This window comes from Electrophorus electricus, chromosome 8 (genome assembly GCF_013358815.1).
Source record: "Electrophorus electricus isolate fEleEle1 chromosome 8, fEleEle1.pri, whole genome shotgun sequence".
NCBI classification, from domain to species: domain Eukaryota; kingdom Metazoa; phylum Chordata; class Actinopteri; order Gymnotiformes; family Gymnotidae; genus Electrophorus; species Electrophorus electricus.
The window spans coordinates 7,254,240-7,265,367 of NC_049542.1; the positions used below are offsets into that span (position 1 = coordinate 7,254,240).

At 43.3% G+C, this 11,128-nt stretch overlaps 1 protein-coding gene across 1 annotated transcript in view; it reads left to right on the forward strand.

The window, feature by feature from the left end:
- sh3rf1 (SH3 domain containing ring finger 1) overlaps positions 1-10,292 on the forward strand; it is a 31,666-nt gene extending 21,374 nt beyond the window's left edge. Inside the window, exons 6-12 of the mRNA XM_027028386.2 lie at positions 1,421-1,531; positions 2,777-2,904; positions 3,939-4,109; positions 4,638-4,921; positions 5,204-5,541; positions 6,799-7,181; positions 7,884-10,292. Coding sequence (XP_026884187.2) covers positions 1,421-1,531; positions 2,777-2,904; positions 3,939-4,109; positions 4,638-4,921; positions 5,204-5,541; positions 6,799-7,181; positions 7,884-8,052 — 1,584 coding nt within the window. The 3' untranslated portion in view covers positions 8,053-10,292. The remainder of the gene's footprint in view (positions 1-1,420; positions 1,532-2,776; positions 2,905-3,938; positions 4,110-4,637; positions 4,922-5,203; positions 5,542-6,798; positions 7,182-7,883) is intronic.
- The last annotated feature ends 836 nt before the right edge of the window (positions 10,293-11,128 follow it).

Here is an 11,128-nt window from a genome sequence, read left to right on the forward strand (position 1 = left end):
TCTCTTCATATCGATTCACACTCTGCTGGAAATTGCTTTATGGCCGAGTACGTTGGTTGGAATCTCAGGCTGATGGCTTGGGCGTGGACTCCTCTCCGGATTGAAAACTGCTCCATTCAACTGAAGCATGCAGCTGCATAATATTGCTGTAGTTTAATCTCATGTTATTTTTTTTTGCCTGCATCACCTGTAAGCCATTTCATGCAATAACACACCAAGGAATATGTAGGCAAAAGCGTCACATCGTAAATGCACACATGCATGTTAGAATTAGTATTCTGATCAAATCTGAATCAAATAATGATTCAACTTGAGAGCGCAGCGACTTGGTAAAGCATTATAAGATACAGACTTGCACACAGCCATATACATGTTGGATGAGCTAAACAAAGGCACACACAGAGTTTTGGGTGCTTGTTAGTATGCATTCCTGGTGGCTGGCTGTCAACTATGGTCGCTCTAACATGGCCTGTTCCTGATCATGCACTGTTCATCACACATCAAGACCTCAGCACCTGCTGTACAGCAGCACAGGGAGGTCACCATTTGAATAACGCAGATGGACGTCTGTGGCTAATTCTGGACTAGATGATCCGAGATTGTGTTTGTCTATGTGTCCTCTCAGCAGTCATGCAGTAGGCAGAATTGCTCCGTGATTATTTCTTTTATCTATTTTGTGAAGAAATGCATGTTATCATTTCTGTCCTCGTGCCTGGTCGTAGCCACACCTATTTTTGGTTCTGCAGATCCTGTCTGAATCAGAGCTGAAGTTTGTGGTGCTGTCCACACGAGAGCCACTGAGCCAGTGGGAACCTCCCATGCCAGTGTTGGAACTTTTTTCACATCTGTTCTTTTTTAGGTCCTTTGGCATCTTAAACACTTATTTCACATTTCTAACAATGTTTTTTATCATTACTATTCACAAAACTACTGTTTCAGTGCATCTGACATGCGTTAATGTAAAAGAGCAGGAAACAGGCACCCATGATGTCATTATCCTCAGTAATTACCCTTCCTGCTTCGAGGTTGCGCAGTGCTATGCTAATGAAGACATCCGGAAACATCTTTGCGCTGAGCTCAAGTCTTCATACCCAATCTGTTGTCCTGTCCTGACTCGGTGCTACAGTGGGTTGTCTTGCAGGTATCCGCTTTAATGGCGCCTGTCCCAGACAGATGGTAATTGGCTCCATTATGCTTCTTGTGCGGCTCCGACAGAGAAGGCATTAAGGGTGTTGTGGTTTTACCGTTGCGCAAAATTGTGTTCTCATTGGTAGTGACATTTTTAGGTCGCTGCTCTAATGTTATGTTGATTTGCAAAGGTGGGTTGTTCTTCGTAGAGAACAAGTAGCTTGTGTGTGTGCACCTGTGTCTGCATTTTTACATGGGCCTGTGTCTGTCTTTCCTGCCTGTCTTCTGATAGGTTCACATTTGCACGACGGGGCTCATTGTCACTCCTCCACCTAGCAGTCCTGTAACTACAGCGACTGTCTTCACCTTTCCCTCAGAGACCAGCTATGCTGCAATCCCAGTGGTCAGTACAACAAAAGTCTTTTACCTGGTTTCACCAATTTCTTCCCAGAGCAAGACTGCTGATCCAGGACCAGATTTTACCTTTTACCTTATATCTGAATGTTTACAACTGTATGATCATGGATCGTGTCTCTTAGCCAGAGAAGCATTTTAAAGTGCGTGCGTGTGTGTGTGCGTACGTGCGTGTGAGAGAGATTTCTGTTCTGCCATTTTCTTTTTCTTTTTTTTTCCTGTCAAATATTTTTTTGTTTAACATCCTGGTTCCACCCTGTTTTTGCTGGACATTTCACAGCCTTATCTAATCGTGAAGTGTGTGCACGTGTAGTGTTTTCTACACACAAAAGCTTGGGTCCAGTGGGGAGAGCTACATGATGTTTTTGCTCTGGTGATTTCTTCTGGCCTGCAAGCAAGCTAATCATCTTGGCTTAAGCACCAGCAGTGGAAAAACACACACACACATACACACACACACACACACACACACACACACACACACACACACACGCGCGCGCGCACACACATTCCAGTTGAAATGGGAAGAAGGAGCAAGCACCTTGTGCCATCTGATGGTAGGCCCCCTTCCCCACACTCTCAGTGCACTGTGGGAATGGCTGCTCTCTTGGCCTCATCGCACACACCAGTGTCCCTCAGTGATTGATGGCTCTGCAAAGGTGTGTGTACATGTGATGGTGTTTTCTGTGGGTTCACTTCTTTGCATTACCCTTTGATTTGACTATGTGGCCTCAGTAATGGAGGTGTTATCCAATTTCTTCTCTGTATGGTGGGTCAATGTTTGTTTCTGTGTGGGGCTTTTGTTTGTGTTTGTGTTTGTGTGTGTGTGTGTGTGTGTGTGTGTGTGTGTGTGTGTGTGTGTGAGAGAGAGAGAGCTCTGCGTGCTTGTGCTTTTGCGAACCCACCCCCACCCTTTTAACCCCTTTACACACCTTTTAGTTATAGTTACAATAAAAGAAACAGCCCAGAAAATGGGCCAAGTAGTGCATTCTTGCAGAAAACAATGTTATTGTCCAGCAGGCGGCAAGAAACTACAACGGCCTTCAAGGGTTTGTTCTTGGATGACGCATCTTAGGTTCTACTCTCATACTGTGTATAATACTGCTCAGGCTTTCTTGTAGGTGTAGTTATCAAGCACAGGTTTTCTGTGATTTTATTTACAATTCATGTGACAATATATTTTTGTTTATCTGTTTTTTTTTGGGTTTTTTTGGTTTTGTTTTTGTTTTTCCAGGATGTACTGCCTCCACCACCGCCGCCTCCCCCACAATCCTCTGCTGCTGGCGCTACAACCTCATTGGCTGCTGGCCAGAGGCCCTCTCCCACAGCAAGTGACCAGAGTGGCCGTCAGCGGCCGACAGTGTGAGTGTTAACACAACATAGATATACACACATGGGCATGCGCGAAAACATACTCACTGCAAAGGAATTTACAAAAATGTTTTTGCTTGTGTTATATATTCTCCATACAAAATATTATGTTGTATGGATAGTGTGTGTGTGTGTGTGTGTGTGTGTGTGTGTGTGTGTGTGTGTGTGTTCCTCTCCGGCTGACCTCCTTGGTGTCACTGAATGGCAGCTGAGCATGACTAAGGAGGGGCAAAAGGTCAGAGGTTAACCCTGAGAGAAAGGTTGCTGCCTCTGGTGTCCCATCCTGACCTTTGATCTCTCAGCTCATCCCAGCTCTCACTGTGCAAAAACACACATGATTATGATTAGCTGCACCTGTGCTTGTGTGTCCATGTGTATGTGCGTGTGTATTTTCCACAAAAGCACTCGACTACCCATGTTCCTTACTTTTCATAAATCTTAACATCTGGAGTCAGTTGCACAATCTTAATGGCTGAAGCTTTTTTAAAAGGCTGTATACTGATAGACTTGATCGGCTTATGAACTTCATAGCAACATGTAGCCCATATACACAGAATATGAAAATCTTTAAGCACTCCAAGTGGTTCAACACTACAGATGCAGTCTTGGTAGGAATTGCAAATACACCAAATGTTTTTACCTCTGTGCATCATTTTGAAGTATGTGCTTTTGATCTATTCTTACAAGTATCTACAAAAATAAAATATCAACCATTAACTACTGCCACCAACAATTTAGGATTTAAATGTCAGTGTATAGTGCTAGTCTTTGGCAGACTTGCACATGTGCACAGACTTCATTTGTGGACTTTGTATTGGAACAAAGGCCAGACAGGTAACAAAGACCCATCACAGAGCATATGCATAGCTGGAAAAGATGCTGCTTTCTCCATCCTTGAAATGGAACTTCTCTAGCTGTATATCATATTGGGTATGTTCAGAAAGTTTGTTTCCTGATGAGCTCTTGAATGTGGATTAAAATAAAGTGCGTGCGCATGTGCGTGCAAACGTGTTTGTGTGTTTCAGGTACGTGGCGATGTTCGCCTACACTCCACGGAAAGAGGACGAGCTGGAGCTGAGGAAGGGGGAGATGTTCCTCGTACTGGAGCGCTGCCAAGACGGCTGGTTCAAAGGAACGTCCATGCACACTGGCAAGATTGGAGTTTTTCCTGGAAACTACATGACTCCTGTCAGCAGGTAACAAGCACACACGTACACCTTGCCACTCTCATTCAAACTGTCATCATAGGTGTAATCATGACCATTTATTTACTGCTTGATTGCCCACATACTGTTGATCTGGTGATGAGCTTCAGCCATTACCTGATAAATGTGTATTCAACAAGCAAGTTCCATTCACTAGTCATAGTTCCAGTCATACACACTGACCATTACATTGATTATTGCATTTTAAAATGTGATTGTTTACATTTACTGTCATCTGAGCTAGGCTAGGCTGGTTTGCCACAGATAGATAGATATTTAGCAATAAAACGTTTGCACATGCTTTAAAATAAATCTGAAAAAATTAAAACAAGATAATAAAAAAAGTTGAACTCTTATTTTCTATTGCATAAAAAAACCAGCACTGACTGACTAGCATAGCTGCAGTCGGGGTGAGTTATGGTGTTTTATTAAAGATTAGGCGAGTGGTTGGGTCCAATCTTTGAGGGTATTCAAGGTCTCCGATTTGAAATGCACCCGTCTCATTTGTTTACGTACCAGGACGGCAGCAAGCAGTGGCCAGCCCAAAGTGCCTCTGACACTGGGCTCACAGGCTGGGCGGGGCATCACCATCATTAGTCCCTCCTCTACTCCCCTCGGACCCACATTGAGTGGCGGAGACCCCAGCAAGCCCCTCCCAGTTTGCACAGGCCCTGTCCCTTCCGGCCCTCTGCCGGCTGCCGTAGTGACGGCAGCTCACACCCCGACAGGTCAGCACACCAAAGTGCTGATGCACGTGACGTCACAGATGACGGTCAATCAGGCGCGAAATGCTGTTAGGACAGGTAAAGTGTCCTCCAAGTGCAGGTCTCTCTCTCTTTCTCCCTTTCACACAAATGGTTCTCAAGCACACACACACACACACACACACACACACACACACACGCTGTGCACAGCTCACCTGCAGCTGCTGCAATTACCAGTGGCATGATATCCCAAGGCTAGCTCTGAATTCACTAATATAGAGCATGCCACATCTATTAAATTGTACTGAGCCTCCATTGTTTCAAATTTATAATATTCCTGTTTCTGTACTGTTTTTTTTTTTTTCGGTTCCCCCTACTAAGCTGTCTGTCACAATCAGGACCGCCCCACTGCAGCTGTAACCCCCATTCAATCCCAGAATACCATGGCTTTCCTGCCTCACTCGGCTGTGTGCCCGCAGCAGTCACCTGCCCCTTGCCTAGGCCCCGCCTCCAGCCCTGTCACGAGCAAAATGGGTGTGGCTATGGGCTGTGCCGCCTCCTCCCTCACACCGCCCAACGTCAGCGCTGCTTCTCTGGAGGTCGACACCATGAGACCCACTGCCATGGTGGCCCTTCCTGTTGTGCCTGGTAATGCCAGGCCTGTTGGTGCTACAGCAACAAATCAAACTGCTGCTTATAGACTGGATAAGGACTGCAAGGTAAGGATACACAGCTATTTAAGTTGATGTAGCTACAGTGAATGAGGAGAAATATCCATGATCATGATCACATCACGCACATAACCATAACCAATGTAAACTGACTAGATGGAGAAAGTGTTAGTATTGATAAATTCAAGACACACAAGCAATTGCACATTATGCTTCTACTCATGGCTCCTCCAGAGCTGTACCCCACTGGCTCTCAATCATTCGATTCCTCTCATTAGCTATAACTTGTAAGTGAGCAGAGACCTAATGTGGTCCAGTGTATTGGGACATACTTCATAGTGTGGAACATTTGATGGCCCAGAACCCATGGTAGTGATAAAGCAATGAAGAAAACTGGTGTCGTTAGAAACTCTGTCTCAAGCTAAGTCTCTGTAGAGACCAGACTGTGTTTCTCCTCACCCACACACATATTTATTTATGTTATACTTTACTCTTATCTGCATTCTGAACATCTTGCACAACCACTTCCCCATGTAGTTGTGTGTTTAAGACACAAGGGCAGATTTCCAAAAGCTATTTTTTTCCTTAAGCTATGCTGAAATAGGTTACTCGGCAAGCTAAACTCAATGATTGTGTAATAAACTTTCTAATATGTTATTCCTCAAATTGAATAACACACATGCGCATGTGTATACACACACACGCGTGCGCGCACACACTGTTCCTATATTGTCCCAAATCCTATTTCTCAGCTTTGAGCTTGGATCTTATCTCAAAGCCTCCTCCGATTCAGCGATTTCCCTGAGTGGTACCTTTCCTAATATCTGGCCAACACTCAGGCAATTCCTTTTTATTTGAGTTTTTCACTCCTGGGATCAGAAGCGTCAGCACTTGTAGTTCATATTTTCTATTTGGCCATACCCCTGGGAAGGTGGGGCCTGCTTCCTGGGTCTATCTGCTTGGCACCAGTGTGTGGGTTCAAAGCCTTCCAAGGAGCTCCCCCACACGCATTTAGTGTAACAAAGTCATTTTCACACAGACGTGTTCAGCAGAGCTTGGGAATTTGAGTTGGAGAGCACATGAGATTGCAGGGAGTTGTAGAGGTAGGAATAGAAGTGAGGACAGTTCTGGAGATATGGATGGAAGCTGAAAAGCCATGATGAGTGTGAAAGAGAACCAAGTGCCTACCACTGTGGACATGGCTGTAACATACCACTTTTTCATCCCAGTGATGTGTGTGTGTCTGGGGGGGGGGGGGGGTGCATGTGTATGGAAGCTTTATTCTACACCTCCCATTCAATTTAGAGGGAAAAGAAAGGTCTGTTGAAACTGCTGTCCAACAAGAAGAAGCTCCGCCCCTCTCCCCCATCTTCTCCAACACTGGAGGTGGAGCCGGCCATTGCTGCTGACCTGCCTCAGGGTGCCGTGGGTCCTGACATGCCTCCGCCCACCTCTGCTGTGCTTGCTGGTGGAAACCATGGCCGCACTGGGTCCTGTCTTGGGGAGACGGAGACATCCGCCACTGCCATATCATCATCTGCATCCTCATCGTCATCCTCCAGCATGGATGCAGTACACCGTAGAAACAGCTCCCAGGATAACTCTGCTCCTATTGCACCACCACCACGCCAACCATGCTCCTCCCTTCTCTCTGTGCAGCATGACGGCCGGCCAATCGTGTGTGAGAGGTAGAGTACCAATTCCGAGCACTTTTGAATAGGCAGTGATTAAAATGATTACTAAATATACTGAACATAAGTTGGTTATTTAGCACTATTGTGTTTAGTATTCTGTTGTAGTGCGAAGTAACCTATTCATATTGTAGATTAGCACTGAGAACTTACTGATTTTAAGTGATCTCAGAGTAAAACTGGGGCTATTCTGATACAGGGCTATATGGTATGTAATTTTACACTAGATATACTACTTAAAATAAATAAATAAATGTGTGTGTGTGTGTGTGTATATATATATATATATATATATATATATATATATATATATATATATATATATAAAATATTGCAGAAGGCTGCAATAGGCAAATAAGCCCTCTGACATATCAAGTTTTTGTGTAGCAGAGACATCCCGACCGATCATCAGTATTCTCTGCATACTCTGGCATGCTCTTGGTCCAAATAATATGAAATAAATAAGTGTGGTCAAAAAGCACGGCAATAACCATATCACACCGTACTACAATCATACAGTGGTTGTGTATTTATCCATATTGTGTTGATAGAACAGTTTAGAATGCACGTTGCAGGGTACGTATGCACACACACACAAATGCACTGACTGCCTGCCACCATACTATTGTGTCCTGTTCATGTTGAAGGACAGCCGTTTACCCCGGGCGCTTATGTGTGCTAATGTCCCACCCTACGCAGGTACCGAGTCGTGGTGTCATATCCTCCACAGAGTGAGGCCGAGCTGGAGCTTAAGGAGGGGGACATTGTGTTCGTGCACAAAAAGCGTGAGGATGGCTGGTTCAAAGGAACGCTGCAGCGCAACGGCCGGACAGGCCTCTTCCCTGGAAGCTTCGTTGACAGCATCTGACTGCTGCTCACCCCCTCAGCCTTGCCCAGACAACCCTGAACTCCTCTGCTAGGCTTGTGGGTGAATCTGTGCACATGTCAACCATGACACTTTGCATCCTGGACGTCATGAGGCCGACACAGTCTCCAGGAGCTGAAAACAGACTTTCAGTTTACACAGCGACCCTCTGAACAGGTCCCCTTCATGGGCCAGTCAGCACATACTCAAGTACATATAAGCCTTTCATCTAGAGCTGACGACTTGTGACGGAGCTGACTTAGCTTTTTGTCTCTAGCAGCCGAATCAGAGCACAGTCATGTGTCGATTAGTTAATTTATGTATCTGTAACATTTCAGAGAGGTTTAAATGTGTGCCTTGTACTGTCTCTCACTTTACTGTATATAAGCAAACAAAGCTGATATTCTGAGTCACAAAACGGACAGTATGAATTGAACTAGGATGGAAAATATGAATTTAACTTATTTTTTTTAATTTAGTTTGGTGTTGGTGGATGACTGATGTGGGTGGAGCTACATGAACTGAGGCAAAGGTTGATTGGAAGCCCTAGATGGCCATCACTGATTGGCCACATGGTACTTCCTTGTCATTGGTAGAGAGAGTTTGATGTCAGCGCTGTTCATCTATTGCTTCAACGGAATGTATGTCCTTTCCAGTTGAACTACTGTTGTTCACCTTATTTTTCCAGTTGGACTACACTTCCCAATTTACTACTGATTTAAAACTACTAATTGTTAATTTAAATCTAAGCAATATGCATACACCAATATTGTCTTTAAAAAATATGCTCAGCAGACCATATGGTATTAGACCAAGTGTGTTAATTGGCTAGTGTATTACAAAAAACCAACCACTGTCTCTTTTCAGTTTGGCTCATTCAGTTGGCTCATTGGGTGTATTTGAGGCTGCTAGGAAGCATCAGAGTGGTGATGGTTCTGGATGCATGATGACTGGTTGTGACTCCACAATGCCAAGTATGATTGGAGCTGGCACATTTAATAATTCTGCTGTAGTTTTATATTAATGGGGTTTAGGGATAGTAGGGTTAATGTCTGTGTAATGTGTGTAAAAGTAAAAAAAAAAAAACCTCCATAGAAGGCATCTGAGTGGTGGTGGTGTATATTTATCACTCAAAATATACCAATTATATTCTTGTATTTTTATGAAAGTATGATAGCTGCTGGCTCCCTCTGTTATACATGCGAGTGCTGTGACTGACAGCTAAATGTTGGACATTTAGACCTCAAAATATTTGGACATCAAAAAAAGCACACAAATTGCTACATCATAATAAAGTTAAACTTGTAAACACATTTTGCTCTCGTGTATGGTCAAAACATGTTGCCGTTTTTGGGGAGGTCAGTGTGTGCCCATGTGTATGTTCCTCATTAGGTTCACCTGTTTTAACAATTCAGATTATTTTTAGCCTATTGCACTATCCCTGGCATAAGGGTCCAGTGGACCTTCTGACTGCTGCCTTCTGAACATTTCCAGTTTAAGTGACAGTCAGAGATTCCCCTTGGGCCTGAAGCCACTGACTGCGTCCCACAATTGATTTGCAGAGGTGGGAGTGGTCTGTGACTTGTAGTCCTGTTAAATAATGACCATTAGCAGCTGTGGAAAGGGCTGGTCCATTGTCATTCCTTTTCTTTTTCTTGTTGTAAGGTCTCTTTTGGTGAGGTTTAACACCTGTCGATAAGACTTGAATATAGCCTGTTGGATAGTTCCAAGTGACTTGAATCCCAGTTTTGTTCCGGTTTTATTTGAAAACCACAAGAGAAGTTTAATGCTTTGCAAATTCTGAAGCTCTGGACATGCCCATTGTGCAATGCTTCATTCAAATAGAGGTCTGGATTTAAAAAAAACAAAAAAACAAAACATAGCCAGAATTTTAATACAAAATGTTTAAAAGACTGACCAACTTCATTATTTGACAAGGCCTTACTTTTTAACCTATTAGTAGACATTTACTTTCCAAGATCAAAGTTTTATTTTTGTTTGATTTTTTAGATTTTGGCATTTATGATGTGATCTAAATGAGAAATTCTTACATATACAACCGTAAAGCTTTCTGGTGGGAATTTCTCATCTTTTGCCTTTGGAAAACACTCTGCATGTCTCATCTGCAGGGCTTGGCCTTTTATGATTGTAGAGAAGAGAGGAGTATGTAGCTTGTGCCTGATTTGCAATTTATTTGAATGCGATTATGTAGGTCTTTATACAATAAAAGTGATGACAAAACAGTACTGTTTATGAGCATTCGTGTGTGTGTGTGTGTGTGTGTGTGTTTAGAGACCTTGCTGATCTAATTAGCTGGATGCATTGTTAGCTGGATGCATTTTTCTGCTTAACCATAAACTTGTAAGGCTGGGGGGGCCTGTATAAGTGGTCTACCAACACTGATCATTAGGAGAAGCTTAAGACCTTGTGCTGTGTCAACCTCGTCCTGACAGTTGTCATGGCATCTGCTTTGTGCATCTATTGGTGGCACTGTGCGCCAAGTACAGATCTTTCTTTCACAGATAGATGCTCCAAAACCTGTACACACAAATGCACACAATACTTCACTCACGTAATTAGACACTGTCAATGTTTTTGTCGTTCAGTAGTGGTGTGTTTTTGTTTTTTAATAAATATATGTGGTCTCTAATCATATCCCAGGACTGACCACAGTACTCCGTGAGAGGTCTGGTATCTTCACCTTACTCTCTTACTGGTGGTGATGAAGCTGATTTGGTTAAACTCACTACTTGCCAAGAAGCATTATTTTTTATAAACTTGCATATATAGTTCATTATGTCTGCTCTTGGTTCAATTGGTATCCACATATTTAACGTGCATTGGAAGAAATTACCATTTTGTAATGTGCATAAATAATAAAAATATGGTTTACAAATAGCACTGTGCAGTGCTGCTGTCTTATCTTGTTTTCTTTGATTTGTTACATTTTATTGATGGCAATATTTTGAAAGTGCTAAATGAGTCAGAGAAGAAAAGTTATCACCAAAGTTCCTGTTCAGAAAGTGCCCACCAGGTGGAGCATGAGCCAATGTCAATGTTGGACCCAATGTCTCCTCTG